Source organism: Ochotona princeps, chromosome 8, assembly GCF_030435755.1.
Source record: "Ochotona princeps isolate mOchPri1 chromosome 8, mOchPri1.hap1, whole genome shotgun sequence".
NCBI classification, from domain to species: Eukaryota; Metazoa; Chordata; class Mammalia; order Lagomorpha; family Ochotonidae; genus Ochotona; species Ochotona princeps.
The window spans coordinates 61,783,302-61,803,896 of record NC_080839.1 but is presented as its reverse complement, the minus strand read 5'-3'; the positions used below and the strand labels follow the sequence as shown (position 1 = coordinate 61,803,896).

The 20,595-nt window shown below is 47.8% G+C and overlaps 1 protein-coding gene across 1 annotated transcript in view; it reads right to left on the bottom strand.

The window, feature by feature from the left end:
* ALK (ALK receptor tyrosine kinase) overlaps positions 1-20,595 on the bottom strand; it is an 878,396-nt gene that overhangs the window by 80,503 nt on the left and 777,298 nt on the right. Inside the window, exons 9-10 of the mRNA XM_058667362.1 lie at positions 20,149-20,249; positions 1,657-1,826 (exon numbers count right to left, since the gene is read on the bottom strand). Coding sequence (XP_058523345.1) covers positions 1,657-1,826; positions 20,149-20,249 — 271 coding nt within the window. The remainder of the gene's footprint in view (positions 1-1,656; positions 1,827-20,148; positions 20,250-20,595) is intronic.

The following is a 20,595-nucleotide window of genomic DNA, read 5'->3' as shown; positions in this document are numbered from 1 at the left end:
TCTGAGGATCATAGCACCCTTGTCTGCTGTAATTGTGTACTTATTAGGTCATACGTTGTCATCCAACTGACCTGACTTTTGAATCCCCACTGGACAGTTTGGCTGCAGTACCAGGATTGGAAATGTCAGTCTGGTAAATGACCTTCAACAGGGAGAAGGGAGACTGAGAGCAAAGTCCCCTTCAAATGAAACTTCAATGGATGCCAGTGAACACAGTCAACGTCTCACTTACTTCAAATCCCCTGGAGTGGCTATGTAATGGAGAGAAACTGCTGGATTGGAGAGAAAGCAAAAAAACTCTTCTGATTCATCGGAATTAATTTTTCATCTCCCAAAGGAGGGCTAGGCATCACCTTCTGTTCCCACAACCCCAAAGGACAAAAACACTGACTTCTGGTGAGTAGGGCCCACACCTCCCTCCTCTTCTGCTTGAATTCAAACCACTAGTCCTGCAGAAATGAGCCTTTGGCGACCCAAGGACACATCTACAGCTGAAGCACAGACAGCCAGTGCTCGGAATGAGGGCAGAGCCTTCACCCTATGGCAGCACAACCCCAGGTACGAGCTCCTGGAAACAGCAGACTCAGGTCATGCTGCTGTACCGGCTCATCTTCACTCCAGCACAGTCGGCTTCCGGCTGACTGCAGGTGGCATAGCAGTGCCATCCTGGGGAGCTGAGTGGCAGCTGAACTCCACAGGTTACTGCTCCATTTCAGAGCCGTGCCGAATTGATGAGCTGCCAGTCCAATGCTTTCAGCTTAAAAAGGTGAGGAAACCGAGGCCCAAATAAATCACAGATCTCATTCAAGGTTACACAGGCCACTGGGAAGAATCCAAAAAGGAACCAGGCCCTACTTTTTTGCTAGCCTGTTTCTGGACCAGCCTCATAGAACCCTAGGTGTGAGTGGGGCCTGGGCATCAGTCCTGATGGAGGCAATTTGCCAGCACTTCACCTCCTTGATTTTCAGTTTCTCCTTTTGTAAAAAGACAGGAACATAGAATGATGGTAGTAAGTTCCACCCTGTCTTACCTTATAGGCTTTCTTACTAGTACAGAAAAATAAATGTCAAATGGGAGTGTCAGACAGTATCCTCAAGAGAAAATCCTATACACATGTAAAGCCTCACTGTTATTTACGGATAACATGTATTGTTGATCAACCATGTAATTATCATGGTTAATTTAAAATGGTAATATTAATAATAATAATAATAAATAAAGAACTGTATCTATCAACTATATGGAACATGTTTGTGTTAATATTTTATTAGCATGAGAATTAATGGGAGTTATATATTAGTAAACATCATTTGATATACTTGCTGTGATCCTGAGAATCTAATGTACTAATAAATTCCTTTAAAAAACATGCATTGTTGAGTTTTATTTCTTTCTGTGGATCCCTACAGGTGTGCAGAGACAGAGCAATGGGGCCAGGCCAGGGAGATGGGAGACGAGTGTTCATGAGCAGCAAAACCCCCTGGAGGCCCTTGTGTTCTTGGCAGCTGGTAGAAGGTGTGTGTGTGTGTGTGTGTGTGTGTGTGCGTGAATAAATGATCATGCAAGTCTGCAGGGGCTTTGGAGAAGGAATGTCATGGCCTCACCCGCATTATGGCGATGGAGGTTAAAGGGGATGCCGGGATGGTATAGGCCTACCTGTCAGACACGTCGAGGAGTGGTAACACTACCCACTGCCACAGGCTCAGGCCATTGCTGGGAGGAACATGCCAGAGCATCCTGCTTTGTTCCTTCCCGGTCTTGTTCTCCACTAGCAGCAAGGACACGTTTCCCCTCAGGACTCCGCGGACGAGCCAGGCCATTCGGAGCTGTCAGGGAGAGAGGAGCCAGGGGACACGTGTTAGTGCTGACGGGAAAACTCAGGTCCCTTTCCCAGAATCCAAACCTGAAGCCTAAGGCCTAAAGTGGATTTTTCTTTTTGTAAACAGGAGATTCAGACAAGGTTCGCTTAGTGAGAAGAGCTGGACGCCTACTGCCTGGTGCCACTCCCTGTCTCCCACAGTGGCTTTCATTAAAGTTCACGGATCCAGGCTGGGACATCCGAGGAACAGTTTTGGAGCTTTGTTTGGGTTGATATTGTCATTCTAAACTTCACAAGATTCAGCTTCATAGGTTCTATCAAGATCAATGGGATATTCAGCAAAACTTCCTACCGAGTAACCAAAGGATCTTGTCTGAGGCCCCAGTTTACTTGTGACCTTGGGCAAGTGACTTTGTGACTTAATTTCCTTTAGGTATATGCGTTTATGTATAAATGTATATATGTACACACATATACAGGTATATACATATGTGTATATACAGGCACATACATATGTGTATACCTGTAGATGTGTACACATATATGAATAGATATGTATCTGTGTGTGTGTATGTGTTTCTTCTTTCCCTGATGAGTTGAAGAATCTTATATGAATGATGCCATGTCAGGTGTGAGCCATTAGGAGACCCTGTGACTTGATGCTTGAGCCACCGGTAGGCAAAGGCCAGATAGAAATCTGCCCACCCAGATCATGTCATATGGTTGCCTTTAGAAGAGCCATGCACATTTTGCTGCAAGGCGGCTATAATCGCGACTTTCCATCATGTCTTTGTTAGAGGCTTCTGTGGTCTTGCTCCGTAGGCATTTGAAAGGAAACCTTCTAAGAAAGTTGAAGTCCAGTCATGTTCAGAAACAGGAACAGCATCAACAAGGTCTCTGGTCTTTGTGTTTAAAATAATTGAGGTTGGAGGTTTGACAGGAACAATCTACAATCTACAAATAACATTTAAAACTCAGGACAACTTCATTGTATCATTGTCCCACATATCCCTGTTCAGATCTTGTAATAAAATGGCTATTGTAGAGAGAATGATCAACTGTGTTCTATAGCAAGCATTTTTGACAGCCATTGCACCCCCTTGTCCTCTGATATTCTTTTGTCTCACAATCTCACAGTTGCTTCACAATTTGAGGCACTGCAGCAAAAAGACTTCACCCTCTTACCTTCAAACCGTATCTAGTAAGGTTGGGTTCCATACGGACCCATCAGCCAGGTAAGCCTGGTCTATAAACATAGCCTCTTCACTTGTGCCATGTCTATTTTCCCACAATCAAGGTGGAAAATATTTGTCTCCATTGAGACCTCCCAGGAGAATTGACCGAATTTAATTATTTTCTTTTTTTCTTATTGGCTCTCTTGTGCCACCTGGATGCCTTGGTTGGGAATTTTAATGCTACCCCTGCTAACTCGAAATCGTCTCAGCCCCTCAGCCTGTGTCACATGATGTTCAATTTGGGATCATGATGGATGCATGATTTCTATCTTGCTTCCTGACCACAGAGTATTGCCGATTTGGAGGGTTAGGAATTCAGACTGCTGAATCCCCAGGCTTTGAATGATATCCTGGTGGTACTTGCTTATCCTCTTTGGATTTCCATGGCTGATTTCTGCATACATGTAGCACAATGGGTTTTTTTTAACTTTATTTTTTATGATGTTTACATAGTTGATTAGGGTGGGAAGGGCTGAGGATCAGGGGATAGTGGGTGAGATCATTGTTTACATATTTTATTTTTCTTCTTCCTGTATATGGAGGAGAGCAGGATACAAGAGGAGAAACCACGCCCAGCTTCACAACCACTGCATATCAGGGAGATGAGGAACTGCCACCCAATGTCGTCCCAGGGTCCCTACTGTGGAGCAGCACAATGGTGTTTCAAACTCTCCTTTGATGCTGATGTTGCCAGCTCCTTCTCCCCAACACTGGATCCATTCACTTGGTTCCTACTTTACGAAGAATGGTCTACTACACCAGGGACAATCCCCTTCAATGCCGGCTCCTTCCTCTCTATTGCAGCATGTCTACGAGGTATTTACCCACTAATCTTCCTCTAGTCTTGTCCTACAGAATGCTGCATCCTTTTCTGATTTTGCTGTCTCTTGGCCCCTGTTTTCTTCAGTCATGGCCCTCCTTTCTTTGACACTGCCATTTTCTCTGCCTTCTGCCTGCCTGCCCGTAAAGATCAGGTTTCACCTGTTGTGAAACAGAAGTCCTCTAGCTGACTGTGCTGGTTGGTTTCTCTGGTTTGCCAGCCATTTCTGTGCCTCCATGCAGATGTTAACATCTGGGGTAGTGGGGAGGCAGCTTCTGCTCTGGTTTTCTTGTTGATCACTCTCAAGTCTTTCAACCTGGCTTCCAGCTTCACTTCATCATTACTTTAACAAAATGACCCTCAATATGTCCTCTTTCATTTATTCTTGTACTCTACCAGCAGTCTCCTGTAATGCTTCTCCCTTCCCATGTTTTTCCCTTTCAAATTTTCCTATAGAATTCTGTCACAGCCAGCTGTAATTCTGGAGCTCATTCCCTATTAAAAAAAAATCAAGGCACTCACATTCCTCTATAACATAAGAAAACCATTTTTCAGATCATCCAGAAACTGAACCACATGCATACTCCATCCCAGAATGGTAGAAGAGCTCTAGAATCAGAAGGGTCTGAAGGAAAAACCTGTTCTTGTCCCTCTGGGCACACTTTTTCATCATTTTGCAGTGTTAGTTTCAGTTCTCTGGGATGGTTATAGTCTGATCTATTTGATGGGGGTGACAGCAACTGTGAGACAGTAATAAGGTGTGGCTGAAGCATGAAGGCAGCAGAGAGTGTGCATGCCTAAGGGAAGTGTGAGAGTACAAGGTTGGCATGCAGGACTTTCAGAAGACTTGAACGAAGATTCACCCAAAGCTTGGCTATAAAAATCTGGTGGTTGTCTATTAGAAAGACTTTCCGAATGAGGCACTTAGCATGTCATGAGCTCCACCTAACCTTTTGCTAAGGAGAAGGCTGTGAGATGCTTCCTTCTGTCTAGCAAGTCAGAGGGAGGAGTCTCAACACCATAGAGAACTTTACCCCATGTCGTTCGGAAAGCATGGCAGATTAGCATCTATCTCCTACCTGGAAAACCTAAAATATAGCTAGACTGACAGGCTAGCAGCCCTGTTGGCAGAACAAGGAGAGGTGACAGGATTAGATGGCTTGTCTTCCCTGAGCCAACTGGGTCAAAAATAAAAGCATGATTGTGGCACAAAGCCAAGAGGGGAAGCATATACAGGGAGCCATGTGGACACCTTGTCTAAGAGGGCTGCTTTGGAAGGATAAACAGACCACAGCAGAAATGATGCAGCCAGTATCTTGAGACACAAAGGACAGGGGAAGGCAGAAGTGACCACCTGTAATGGAGGTGCATAAGCCTGGGTCAAGAGAACAACTTCCCAGCCACAGTGGAGGAAGCCAGAAGAGGGGAGGCCTGCAGAGAAGTTCCCAAATGCCCTGCATTAGAAGCAGTAAGCCTCAAACACTTGTCACACCAATGCCAGATCACTGCCACCTCCTCTTTGAGGGGTGAACTTCCTCTATTTCCCTTATCTTTCTATTCTCACAGATAGCAAGATGGTGGAAGCGGAGGGAGAGCTTGGCGGGGAACCGAGGGGCCATTAAGCCCACCCATCCCACTTATACCCGGCTCTCCATTTGCAGGAACTCCAAGGGTGATGGGGAGGGGAGGAAAAAGCCTTGGCTTAAACTCAACATGGAAATTTTGCCTGATTTGGTATTAGGGTTACTTCATGTTTTGCAATGACACGACAACGGCATGTATTCAGGGGGACTGCAGGAGCAGTGGGATCTGCCAAGGTTTTCACACCTGGGAGTTCAACAAATGGAGGTTCCCAGACTAGTCTCACACTGGGCTCCTAGCCAGATTTGCACCTGCCTTGCATATTTTTTGCTTTCGTGCTTTCAGTCCATTTATTTCATATATAGGCTCTCTCCTTTTTCCTTAAGTAAAATCTGCTTTTTCCAAAGTCTTTTCTTATCATCCCTCTCAGGAAGGACCACCCTCCTGCTCTAAAATCTTGTAACTGAGGCAGTTGGGGCCAGCATGGGCTGTAGCCCACCCACCTTGCCCTCCCTCTTTCCTGCCTCTCCATGCCCCGAGTTCTTTGAGCACCTTCAGGCAGGATCTGTCTTCTTCATCTTGAATTCACAACAGTTGCCAAGGCGGGAACCAGTCAATGTTGGAATGAATAAACATGCACCTGTATACAGACAGCCACTCCTGCCTCTGCTGAGTCCCCTCCCAGGGATGATAAATCAGCTTTCTACCCTGAGAACCTCCTTCACTCATCCACAGCTTAGGGATCATGTTCCAAAGCCAGGGACACAGGATGGCTCGCTGCCCAGTGTCTTGACTATATTCCCAACTGCCCACTTATGTTCTCTGGGCATTTGAGGTTTGAAGAAGATGCTGTGGTGCCATGGCCATGTTCAATGAGACAGTTTGATCACATCAGTGCTGGAGCATTGGCCGGCTGGCTGCTGAGCTTTCTCATCAGAGCAAGAACAAGACTTGCACTGGCAATCAAGGGATAGTGCAAAGGCTGTGGTATCCTTTCCCTTCTGGAAGTTCCTCCAGGAGCTGCCTTGGTGTCAGCCCTTGAGGGGATAACTATCTGTTTATTTACACATACTACATCTCTACATACTGTGCATAGCTTCCCGGCCTCACAGACCTTGTTGTGTAGCCAGGTAGTCAGAATTCAAAGTGACGGATTACAAGCATCCTGAATGTAGCAAAAGGTGAAGTTACTGGAGTCATTTGACCTAAGACAAGTCAAGACCGTACAAGCAAGATCGCTGAGGCGAGGCACTTGTTAGCACACAGTCCAGGTTGATTCTGCTGCTTAACTCAATTGTTCCGAGTTAGGACTAAATCAGAGTTTAAAAATGTGTTTTTCTTTCATGTTAGAATATCAACCATGTTTTTGCAGATAACACCTATCTATAGTGACATCCCAAGCCAAGACACCTACTGGCTGAGATTCAACAATGTCCAGTTCTAGGAGGACATCTCAGAACAGGATTTTTAATTGATGGCCAAGGTTGGTGGCCAGCAGATGTGTTTTGAGCCCTGGATGTCTTTGTGCCCTGAGCCTGCAGTGGGGTAATGGATCCAGATAGATGATTACAAGCCATCGAGAGCCTCATGTCCTTTCTTGGCCTACTTCTCATGGGGAGTAGTATCCCTAGTGACTTCAGATTCTTCCTCTAAGGGTCAGCAGGTGCTTTGCTTCCCAGTGTGTGGTTCTCAACTCAGAATCATCAGGATCAGCTGGAACTTGTGTGATTTGAAGAATCTGGCCTGATCCCAGCCCTACTGAACCAGTAAAGAAGTAGTGAGTTTTACAGCAGCTTCTGAAGTCCCCGCCCTGTGCTTCTCTGTCTCTTCTCACTGCCTTTCTCACATACTTCTCACATCCTTCCAGAATGCCCTGGAAGTAACTGCCTTCACATCGGCATTCATTCTTTGGTGGCTCCTCAAACCATCCATGTTGCTTTCCATGACTGTGACATAACTGGAAGGTTAGGCTCCAAAGTCAAAGAGTATCTACTGTCTGTCCTTAAGCCAACAACTTACCTCTTCTGGGACTCTGTATATTTTTTCTTATTAGAAAAACAGGTGTTAATCACCATCCCTTCCCTGCCTACTGTAAAAGGTGGCTATAAATACTGAGTGCCAAAAAGGCTGCCGAGCTGGAGTGCACAGGAAGTGAAAGGCCTGGGGGGAAAAGAGTAACTGGCAACCAGAACCAGCTGGGAAGCTTTCTGCACACCCTGAGGTCTGGACTCCATCCTAGAGATTCCGGTTTAAGTAGCCTCAGGTAGTCCCCGGGCATCATAGGCTTTCACATCTCTCCAGGTGACTGTAAAGTGCAGTTGGGGTTGAGACAACTGGTGAGATGGTGCTACTTAGGTCAGGAAGCAGCCTGGGCCTCTCAGTGAGGGGCCCATTTTTATCCTGGACTTTCGGTAAGAGCCAATTCTTAATCACTACCAAAATTACCTTAAAATGTGTCCACCATTTCCGAGCTGCAGAGGGAGTGATTTTCCTGCAGGGAGGAGGACACTGCCATCTTCAGAGAGCCCTTCTGAGGTGGACACAACCCCCAGGCCTTCCCCCATCCCCCAGAAGACAGAACTCTCTGGGGTGAGTGACCCCAGGATGTAATTGGGACCAGCACCCTGCTTTTGACCCTGCAGAGAGAGATTCCAAGAGAAGCCCTGGAGGACTGAGGTCTCTGCCTGAATAGTCTCTTCCTTAGGCCTGGGTCTAAGGGCCTAGAGCACGGTACAAGGTTCCCAGAGTAAGTACGCACATTTGAAGGTCCTCTCAAAGGACCTTACAATTTGGCAATTAAGTGTGGTCTCTGTCAAACAGAGGGGTTCTCAGTCCTACGTTGGGAACCCCTCAGAGTCACTGCATGGAGAGACCACACCAGACACACCCAGCTTAATCCTGACAGCCTACGTCAGGATCAGCCTAGGATGGGCCAAAATCACTTTGGGAATTTGACCTTAAGACTGGTTGCTAGCTGAGTGATCTGCGTGTTAGCGAGTCATTCGCTGCCGTGAGCACTTGCATGCATGGCTGCTGGCTCATTTTTTATTCCCAACATTCCATTCGCGCAGTTTTTCAGACGTAGAATCTGAAGCTTAGAGGGGATAAAGTCTGTCCTGCATGAGGTTTAAACCCGCCTACTGTAGACCTGGGGTCCACATTCAGTTCTGTGCTCTTTCTATCATACCTCTGGTGCTATACATGTAATTATATATAATGGTCATCTGACAAGTTTTGGATGAACACATGGTGAAGGAGCTCAGAGATCCTTGTTGCTCAGTGTATGGTCTGTGGACCTGTCGTGTTGGTACCACCAGGGAGCTTGTTAGAAATGCCCGCCCTGCGCCAGCCCAACTCTATTGAATCAGGATTTACAATTTGGCAATTAAGTGTGGTCTCTGTCAAACAGTTTGCAGTCCCCTGTATGTGTGTGTGTGTATGGGTGTATGTGTGTGTGTGTGGATGTGGGTGTATGTGTGTGTGTGTATACACTCATATAAATATAGGCATTCATATGCGTACATATGAGAAGTAACAATATAATTTTTGATCCTTTTGGACATATTTCAATAGATACAGGTTACAAATGTCAGCTTTTGATGAACAGACTCTTTAATATGCAGACAGCACAGAGACAAGTGAAAAGACACAACACCAGGAACACGCCACCAGCAATTATATCTACTGGCTCCAGCCAGCCCTTCCACCAGGGGCTCTGTGCCTGCCTCTTGGTGGGGCCTGCTGCACTTGGCAATTATGTAGTACCAGTGTTTGTCACTTTAGTAATTAGAGCCCTGTACGGAAAGCAGGAGCAGCTTTGTGACCAGGCCTAATGCTATTATTTCGCTCATGGCCCTTTCCTTCCCCAGACTGCAATTTCGTGTTTAGTCATGCCCCATGTTTGCTATGCAGACCTTATGTCAACTTCAGAGCAATCTCTTGAACTCATAAAAAAAAATCTGTTATGGTGACATTTACCCTGAAGTGGGACAATAAAGATTCAAGGACACCAAAACAGTGTCCATTCTGCATGCAACACCTCAAGGTAGACAAACCTATGCGGACAGGGATGGTCTGTCTTCCAACTTCTGAAGGGTGCTATGAACTCCAGCAGTGGAGACAAAACCAACGCAGGACACCCCAGCATAAATCTCACTTCTGTTGCCGGAAATGCTTTAACAGATAGAAATGCTCCAAGAGGAGCAGACCTGGTGGGGGTGATTCCTCCCCACGTCTCCCCCACACTGGGGTCAAAGGGTTCACTCCAACCACCCCAGGAAGCCACATGGTTTTGATTCTGGGAATGAACTCGTCCTTTTAAGAGTTCCTCAGTTTCAACATGCTGTGTCATTAACTTCAGTTGGGAGCACGGACACATTTGTAAAAATCCAGTGTATTTGCTTATCACCCTCAGACTCACCTGGAAAAAAAAATAAACACCGACTCTCCGGCTAAAAATAGCCTAATGAAAAATCAACTCGCTGCAGCAAGAAGCCAGCCAGATGCAGATTTCTGATAACAAGCAAATCAAATGTGAGGCTGGCAAGGACCGGCGATTACAAGGACTGAATAAACGCTCGATTCCTGGTCATGCAGGAGACTTAAGTGGCTGGGCTCTCTCCTGAAAACACTCCCCCTGCTTTTCTTTCTGTGGATTTACATCAAATCCAGTGACACCCCTCCAGGGACATCCATATGTTCTCTCTGTGAATGCATGGCTGGAAAATATGAAGGGCAGGTGTACAACTAATAACCTTGAGATTCCCGCCTGATGAAACTATGGAGTTACAAGTGTCAGCTTTCTGTTTATTCCTTGATTTTTTTCTTTTCCTTTTTTTTTTTTACTATGAACATCTGAATCTTTGGATAACTAAAATATATACAGTAAGAATTTGCCGATATTAAAAGTATGTTTAGGAGGGATAATTTTGGTATAGGAAGTGTAACATTAAATAAAGAAGGCACAAAATCCTTAGACGGTATGAGATAACCCAATCGATGTGAACCTTTATCCAAAGCTGGGCATGCCAGCATGGATACAAGGATGATCATGGAGCTGGCATAGGGCTGTGGGCAACTTCAGTTATTGTCTTCACACTTTATTTTCCCAATGCTTCCACAAGGTGCACAGAGAGTGGTTTTGAAATCAATACAAAAGCAATCCATTCTGTATTTAATAAAAGCAGTGGTGGAAGGCTCTGATGTCTTGAGAGGGAGGCGGAAAGGTAGTGCCATCTTTTAGGGGAGGATGGGCTTCTCTTGCGTGAGTTGGGGCTTTGCCAGAAAGACCTGAGATGGAGGTGGTAGGGTGTTGTGGACAGAACTTGGCAGTTGGAGTGACCTGTGTTTCATTTACTACACGATTCCATGCCCTCAGAGCATTCATCTGTAAAATGGGGCCAAGGAGACTGTTTTCAGGGATTTATTTGGGGCTTTTACAAGATTGTATGAGCCTAGTATCTAGTTTAGCAAAGATATTAGACATTAGTTCCATTTTAGAGAAATACATATGCACACACATATGCAAACATGTGTGCATGTGCGTGCACACACACCAAAACAGGACAAGACTGGAGGATGCTGTGCTCCAAACCTCAGTCCAGGTCCTGCAGATAACTGCTCCTGTCCTGGGGAAGATGATATTCTTTTCTGAGCCACGTTGGAACCATGTCACCTGGAACACATGGTCTCCCCTGTGCCTGAGCTTCCCTGTGTGCAATGGATCTCTGTTCGCTTTATTTTTTTAAAAGATATATTTGTTTTTATTGGAAAGGCAGAGTCACAGAGAGAAGCAAGACAGAGAGAAAGATCTTCCATCTGCTGGTTCACACCCTACATGGCTGCAAAGATGAGAGCTGGGCTGATCCAAAGCCAGAAGCCAGAAATTTTCGCCAAGTTTCCCATGTGGGTTGCAGAGGCCTGAGGACTTGGGCCATTCTTCACTGCTTTCCCAGGTCATAAGCAGGAACTCGGATTGGTAGTGGAGCAGTCAGGACTAGAACCAGTGCCTATATGGATGCTAGCACCCAGGCAGAGAATTAGTTTGCTAAGTCGTTGCACTAGCCCTGCAATGTGTCTTTTGTAGTCCTCCTGTTGGGGAAGAGGACCAACTCCACGTAGTGACATCCCTACAGTCTTTAGGGATGGCTACTGCAAAGAGAACAGACTCAAGGCACAGGACTGTCTCCAGGGGTCTACGGCCACAACCCCCTGCAGCGAGGAGTGTTTATCCCCTGGTAGCTGGGGAGAGCATGGGTTTGCAACAGATACTCCCTGGCAGGGATGGACTACATCCTTGTGTAGACTGAGCATCCCAGGCTGATGATCACGAAGAGGGTTCTTTTTTTTTATTTTAAAGATTTATTCATTTTATTACAGCCAGATATACACAGAGGAGGAGAGACAGAGAGGAAGATCTTCCGTCCGATGATTCACTCCCCAAGTGAGCCGCAACAGGACGATGTGCCCGATCCGAAGCCGGGAACCTGGAACCTCTTCCAGGTCTCCCACGTGGGTGCAGTGTCCCAACGCATTGGGCCGTCCTCAACTGCTTTCCCAGGCCACAAGCAGGGAGCTGGATGGGAAGTGGAGCTGCCGGGATTAGAACCGGCGCCAATATGGGATCCCGGGGCTTTCAAGGCGAGGACTTTAGCTGCTAGGCCATGGTGCTGGGCCCACGAAGAGGGTTCTATGATGAGCATCCACGACTTTTGAATGGGATCCCAATCTGTGCCAAATGTCTGGGAAGGCTGAACTCACGCCCTTGGGACTTCACAGGCATTTCAGTTCCATCATGTAACAGGAGAGGCCTTCATCTCGAATGGCTCAAAGCTATCCAGGTTGTTTGGTCAGACTGCAGTTACGGCTGCTGCAGATTCCGTCAGCCCAAGAGCATGTACCTTCACAGGATCAGTCAGCTCACAATGAATGGTGACAGCATGCTGGGATGTAGTAGCTCACGGCATGCGCGCAAGGATGATTTCAGCTTAGAGACCTCACCAGGGCATCCTCTGCTGGGTGCCTGTGCTTCAGGGAACAGTCTGATTTTCCTGCCTTATCCTGGACCAGGGTTTGCTCACAGCTGAGGGAGTACGCCATCATCTAGTTATTGATTAGATGGATTTGTCCGGCAAGTCCTGGGACTGTGTATGCTTGGTGCTGTGTGGAACCAAGTTCCCACCTGCCCAGACATTGCCAACAGGCTGTGAGAAGAAACAGGAATGAATAGAAAGGCAGGATTTACCCAACAGTGACCTGCCTGAGTGAAGCAAGAAGAGTGACAGCAAGAATAGCCACCAGTCGTCAAGTATTGCAAGTGGTTCCAAAGGAACCACCACGGTGCTGCTGGCAGCCGCCAGAGCTCAAGTTCTCCTGGGGACTCAGGATGCAGCACTGTGTGGGCGAGGCTGGCTTCAGGGGTCACAGAGGCCACCTGTCTTCAGATAGTGTTCTTCAGATAGTCTGGGTTTGCATCGCATTTCCAGTTGATGCGTGGTAACAAGGAACACAAGTGGCTTCATCACCAATTAGAGAAGGCGACTTGCTCGGGGTCAAATTGCTCATAAGTAGGGCACAGTTAGAATTTAAACTCAGATGACCCAAGTCAAATTCAACGACCTGCGAGTGTTTACAGGCGGCTGTGGAGCCAGACAGACGTGGGTTGATTCGTGGCTTTACCACTTAGCAGCAGGGTGATCTGGGGCAAACCACTTAAACTCTCCCAGCCCCCAGCTGCTGTGTCAGTAGACAGGATGAGGACTCCTGACATGCCTGCGTGGATGAGGTAATGAAGAGGAAAGGCTTAGCTCAGCCAACCTTATACCAGGGAGGTCAACATTTGATCAAAGGGCCTGACCATCCTTTCCCACATCCTCAGCCAAACAGGACATTCTTTCTTCTAGGCAGCAAAGAGTTAGGGTGCTGGAAAATTCTAACAAATGTGAATTGTGGCTTTAAAAGGTAATATAGTTGAGTCATAGGTGAGTGACCCGAGACCAGAATGCTTCATATGGAAAGTAAGATGAAAAAAACCTCAAAGCTACCACAACTTCCTGTGGTCTGTCTACCCCCCACCTGGGTGGGCTTACTGTTTCATTGCCATCCTGGGCCTCTAGTTGCCCATTCTGCCAAGAACCAGTGTGTACATCCTGGACACTCAGGTCACCTGGCTCAGGATAACTGGCTGGGTAAGGGTTGGCACTGAAATCTTTGCCACATGGGAGAAATTTTTTTCATTATTAGAAGGAGTTGTTCATGTTTCTGGGCTTCATTGTGCTATTTGGTGCATGCACACAGCATGAGCTGATTAAAACAGGGTACAGGTGGTTGAAATGGCTGTTGCTAGGAACTGAAGGGGGGGAGCAGGTCCCTTATTGGGTCTTCTTAAAAAGCCATGAGGAGGGGGCTGTGCTGTTGTGTAGCAAGTTAAGCCGTCACCTGCAACACTGGCATCCCATATGAGCACCTGCTTGAATCCTGGCTGCTCCACTTCTGATCCAGTTCCCTGCTAGTGTACCTGGAGAAGTCTCAGAAGGTGGCCCAAGTGCTTGGGGCCCTGCACCCACATGGGAGACCTGGATGAAGCTCCTGGCTTCTGGTTTTGACTTGGCCCAGGCCCAGCCATTGTGTGGGAATTTGGAGAGTGAACAAGTGGATTAGAGAGCTCTTTCTCTGTCTCCCCCACTACCTCTTGAATTGACTTTGCCTTTCAAATGAATGTTTCAAAAAAAGTTTTTTCCAGGAAAAGAGTGTCTTTAGAACAGCTTCCACTTCTCCTATGGTCCTTCCAATATTGGTGGCTCAAATCTGGTCCCCAGGTAAAGAGGTTTTGTCTTTGCCATCCCCGCCACGGTGCTGCTGGCAGCCGCCAGAGCTCAAGTTCTCCTGGGGACTCAGGATGCAGCACTGTGTGGGCGAGGCTGGCTTCAGGGGTCACAGAGGCCACCTGTCTTCAGATAGTGTTCTTCAGATAGTCTGCACACCCCATCACCATGCGGGGGATGAAGTGAGACCCCACAAAGTGGGGCAGTCCCAGCGTCTCAGGAAGAGGCGGTGGGGGCTGGATCATGTTTCCTGTCTCTCCTCTATCCTCCAGGCCCCCAGATCCATGGGGCGGGGTGTGGCGGGGATGGAAATCTTGGTGAAGCACCAGCTATTTAACTAGTAATGAATGAGTCCAATTATGTGTTGGAATACAATACAGACCTGATGGTCATTTTAAAGTTAAAACGGGGCTGATATGATGGCTCAACAGGCTAAACCCTCTGCCTCCAAGTGCCAACATCCCACTTGGGAACTGGTGAGTGTCCCAGCCGCTCCACTTCCCATCCAATTCCATGCTTGTGGCCTACAAAAATAAAGCAGGATTGCCTAAAGCTTTGGGACCCTGCAACTGCATGGGAGGCCTGGAGGAAGCTCCTGGCTCCTGGCTTCAGATCAGCTCAGTTCCACTCTGGCTGTTGTCATTTGGGGAGTGAATCAGCCGATGGAAGATCCTGTGTCTGTTTCTCCTTCTCTGTGAATCTGCCTTTCAAATAAAAACAAATCCTTTGCTTGCAAACACTGGCATCCCATATGGGTGTTGGTTTGTGTCCTGCCTGCTCCACTTCCTATCCAGCTCCCCACTTGCAGACTGGGAAAACAGTAGAGGACGGACAAAAGCCTTGGGATCATTTCACCCACATGGGAGACCTAGAAGAGGCTCTTGGCTTTGGATTGGCTCAGTTCCAGCCGCTGCAGCCATTTTGAGGAAGTGCACCAGCCAATGGAAGATCCTCTCTCTTTCTCTCCTCTCCGTAACCTTTCTCATCCCGCCACTGGGGCACTGGCAGCTGCCAAAGCTCAGGTTCTCCTGAGGTTTCTGGATGCAGTACTGTGCAGGCGAGGCTGTCTTCAGGGGTCACAGAGGCCACACAGTGTTCTCACTGGCTTCTCCTAATGTTCCTGAGGGATATCAAGCCCATGGGTGAGAATGAAGGGCATGTGCAATGCGCGTCTGACCCGTGAGTCACAGCAATGTCACTCACGAGCTGGACTCAGGGAGTTGTTCTACCTGAGGCCAGGATAAATGGAATACCGGTTCATCATGAAGCAAGGTTGGCTTCCTTTCCTTCCTTCCCACCTCCCAGCATGACGCAGTTGGGCTGTGGGTTGGTGGGGTTTGAGTCACCTGGCAGCGAGAACAGCCCTGATGCTGCTGAGGGTCCTATCAAGTCCCCCTAAGCTGAGAAGGCGCCACCTGTGTGGAAGCCTAGATTTAGACGCAGGGGTCTGTTCTTGTTTACTGACCAGAGTCTTCAGGTACATTTCTCTCCTGCCAGGTTGAGAAGGGGGTCTCCCCTCTCATAAGCAACCTTGCGTGCACCCAGCCCAGATCATGAAAGCAGGGGGGCCCTGACACTTGATCTGCTCTGTAGTAAAGAGAGCTGAATAGAACTTTCCTGAACCAGAAACTCCTTGAAAACCATGGCAATCAGAAGAGTTCCTTCCTCTCCCCTGTCCTGAATGTTCCATGGGTCCACCTATAGAGAAGGGGAGGTAGTAGGGAAGCCTGAAGAAGTACCATCAACACAATCAGAATCCTTGCCTGATCCTCTGATCTACAGCATGAGACTGCAGGTGCAGGATGGGTGCTGGCGGAAGTGATCACCAACACCCCACAGAAGCCTTGCCGAATCTACCGGGCAGCAGTTAATGGAGAAGTCCCCAGCCTCCAGCCTCCGGGGCCCTGTCTACTGTAGGGGTCTCCCTCTCTGTGGGGCGTGGAGCAGGTTTTGGTGGGCCGCAGAGAGAAACTCCAGGTTCTTGTCCTCTCCTTTCCCCAGGCTCCTGGAAACCATACTGGACTTTTTTTTTTTCTCCAGGTCACACAGTGTGGGTCACTTTCCCTGCAGGTGGGCCCAGGCAGACAAGCAGTTAACTCTCTCCCTGATCATAGCAGCCCTGTCCAGGCAACAACTTAAAGCCAACTCCTCATCCCTAGGGTTAATGTCAGATGTAGAAAGGTCCCAGTTGTGTGTATATGGTGTGTGTGTGTGTGTGTGTGTGTGTGTGTAGGGAGAGGAGCAATTTGCATCCATACCAAGGTATGTAAACCAAGCAGCCGAGAAATGACCAGCCTGACCCTTCTTGTGCCACTTTGCCTTCTGTACCTTGCAGAAAGAAAGCTGTGTCCCTGTTTCAGAAGACAACAGGGAAGGAAAGTCCACCTCTCTCTCTCTCTCTTTTTTTTTTCCCTCTCAGTCCTTGTTCTGGCCTGAGAACACAATTTAAATTATTCTAGTCACAGGCAGGCTATTCAAATAAAATAGAATTTCAAACCACATGGGGCTTGTTGAGACATTCGGGCTTCTAGGATGTGTGAAAGGCAGGGGGAGGGGTGCAGAGCAGCCCTGCCACGCTCTGGTCCACCTTATTAGATGCAGCTGCAATGCTGGACACATCTGAGTGTGTCTCAAAGGCAACGGGGACTGGCTCAGGTCCGACAGGAAGCCAGCACACACAAGCCACCCCACAGCTCCCCTCCCCACCCCAGGGGTGCGGGGGGGTTACATTTAATTATTTGAACTGGAGGCTGGCAAGATAGAAATAAATAGAAAATAAAATATAGTCAGAAGCTATTGTCAGGGGAATCCCCAGGCTCTCGGCAGAGAATAGCTTGTGATGGGCAGGGGGAGTATAGGGGGGGGCACCAGACTCTCTCTTGTTTGTGGCTGTGCCAGGCTGAGAGGTTTTTAAATATTCACACCCCCTGAGCGACTGTGCAGAGAGGGAGGAGTCAATGCCCGCGGCCCAGGTTGCCCGGTGTGCACCTAGAGGGAGGTGGTGGGAGCTGGCATGCTTCTAGATTGCCCTGGAGGTTGGCTTGACATAAATATAACACCCTTACTATGTCTCCAGGGTTGGTGGGCATCTGGCCCGGGGCCATATGCTCTCCCAGCCCCCCTCCAGGCTCTTCTGCCTCAGCCCCTACTCTGACTCAGATTTATCTAAGATGTGGACTCCATCACACCCAGGGCAGGAGGTGAGCAGGATTCCAGGCACAGCCATGGCCAAACACACTCAAGTTTCTGTGGGAAGCCAAATCACTGAGGGTGTGCTTTGAAACTACAGAGTGCCAGCTCCCACTTCATGAGTCATTCAGATGGTCCAAGGTGGGGTTCAAAAACACCAGCATTGATTACATCTTCCAGATGATTACAGGTGGAGACACAGAGTCCTTCTTGATTCTGAAGGACATTCGTTGGCACTGCTGGCCATTTGTGAGAATCGTGCATAGTGGTAGCTTTTCTTAGGGGAATGTTCCAAGACAGTGAGCGCTTCCGCTTACTGCAGACCACAACGGCCTAGACTTAGATGAGATGCTGGGTGACCGGGGTCAGCCTGGCTGTCCAGCATGGCCAGCTGCCCATCTCTGTGGGCCTGTTACCACGGGAACCATCACTTGGTGGCTGTGTGTGTCGTGGCCTCCTTCCTGTGCCGAGGCCCCAGAGCCTGTGCCGGCTTTGACGCCCTACTGTGCAGATTCTGTTTCTCTGCCCAACAGCTCAGCCAGCCCAGGAGAAGGAAATCAACTTCCACCCCTGGCATTTGGGGTGAGAACATGATAATCAGCAGGGCTTTCCAAGCTGAAGATGTCTATTTCTGTGCTGGTTCTTTGTGTTTCCATCAAAATGTATCTCCTGACATTGGGAATTCAAAGACTTCCCTCCCGACCCCACAACCTTCACCTCTCATCCAGTGTGAGATGAATGGCCTGAAAATCTAGGTGTGGAATAATGTGGATATATTTAATATATATTATTTCTAGAAGCATAAATAATGGAAGTATAGATTGGATCCAATCCTTTCCCTTCATTATGCCTACTGAACTGGTTCAGGAAAAGGGCAAGAAACAGCAGAAAAAGCCCAGAGCACATTTCACTGCAGGAAGAAACAGACCAATAAACAAAACACCTGTTTAGGCTATTGATCAACACAAAGGTTATTAGAGAAATGATGAAATATTAGAAAAAGCTCACTTGTACCCTGACATTTCTTTTTCTGGAAGCAGGCTCATGTAAAAGGCAGAGACTAGTGAACTCGGGACCTCATGCTCTCCAGCCTCCTCCTTGTTCTCTCAAGTGGGCCAACCATTTGTCCCCATTTCTATTTTGTCTTCAGAAAACCTGCCTTTCTAGCTGCCTGCTTGGGGGCATTCAACAAATACCAGAAATGACGATGGAATTCCACCATCTGCACCAGACAACGTGGCTTCCCCAATACAAGGTAATTGAGCACATCTATTTATTTGTGCCAAGCCTTCTTCCAGAAAGGATTTTCAAAGAGACACAAAACCCAGTAAGATAGCCTAAGCCAGATGAGAGGGGGAAAGATGTGGCAAAGGCGGAGTGAGAAAACCAGGGCGGGAGGGAAACTGCTGCAAACCACGCATCATGAAATCCTATCTGCTCACGACGCAGGGAGCCTCAGCTTCCAGTTAACCATTCCTCCAATTCAAACAATACAGCCAGCATTTGTTCATTCCTTCCCTTTCCATGTGTTAATGTCTGTGAGTTTTTATTTCACAGGAAATCGGAGAGAATTGAACTTCATCTCTTGGGGAGGGAATCCCAGCCAGAGCGCCTCCTCCCTGGCATTGCTCCCAGTCGCCAGAGGAGATGTGAACCTAGTCAGTTTCATCACATGCCCCATTTGAAAGGAAACATGCTGTTCACAGGGTGCATAACTATTCCTGAGACCAGGATGGCCTGGGATATTTCCTGTGAGTTTCCAGAAAGAGAACACTGGCCAGATCTGAACTCTTAGCTTTCTGCTCCATGGAAAGTGTTGACACAGGTGCCACAGGGAGTGTGACGCCGCACATGGCACGGTGTGTTCTCCAAGAGTTCAGAGCCTGGTTTTTGGCTGAAGTCCCCTCCCTCTTCCTACCAGCTCCTTTTGAATGTCAATATGCATTGCTGGCTTTCTACCAAGGTGCTTCCTTGTCAGAAGCTTGCTGAGCCCTTTATATTACTAACCTAGTTAATCCTCTCCTCTTTGGAGCAGGTGCAGGAAATTGGGGCCTTTTGTGTTTTTATAACCCCTCCAGTGAACTGTGCAGCTCCTAAAGGGTAAACATGGCTAGTATTCAGGTAGTTGATTCCAGAGTTCACTAGCTTCAACACACGCCATTTTGGGGTCTTAAGCATACTCATCTGTCCTCTGGAGAATATGACTGCATTTGAAGAAACATGGCCCTTCAGTCTGCATAAAGCAGCAGCTTCAGGGGCCATTTGGAGAAGTGGCTTTGGAGGCACTTTGGTAAACACCATTGCTATCTTTTTGAAATTCACAATAATCAAAATTTTGGTACTCTATAATATATAAGATGATTGTAAGAGCTATCTAGTTTTAAAAAGAATTCTGTATAAAGTCTTTTGTAAAATAACCTTGGGGAAATACATTTTTGTAAATATTTAAATCTAGGTCTTACTGTGAACAACTCAGTGTAGCAGAGGTAAGATTCTCTTCAGCTGCAACTTTACCATGTGGGTGAATGTACTCTGTGTAAAAGATGGCAACCATGGCCTTCTTTTCCTCTTAGGAGAACCACCAGCCCAGCCACTCAGGCTGCTCCCCTCATCTGTCTTATCGGGAAGTGACCAAGGCATGGGAAGAGGAGACAGAGAGCTTGAGGGGCTACTGAGACTCACCTCACATGGAGAATTCTTCATTGGTGCTGGGAATGTAGCACTGGTCACGGTAGCGCTCTCAGATGTGGCGACCTCGGTGGTGCTGAGCAGCAGGGCATGATCTGGGGACAGAGAGAGGAAGATGGTGACAAACGTACCAGCATCATGAAATGAGGGGGGTCTCAGGTGCGGCAGGGTTGGTGGACAGTGCACAGCTCTGATCTAGCCTCCAATAGCTTCAAGCTGTTGGTTTCTGGTCTACGAGGGCTAAGATAGCACACTTGTCACCGTCACAGTGACCTGGCACAGGAAAGCAGTTTTATTCCAAACTGCCTGCCAGCCCCCAGCCTCACAGGTCTGGCTATTCCAGCCCTAATGTTCTAAGGTCATCAGTCTTAGCCCATGTCCAGGAACAGACGGAGGCAGCTGGGTTCCTTACGCTTCCCCCACCCCCATGCATGCTAACAC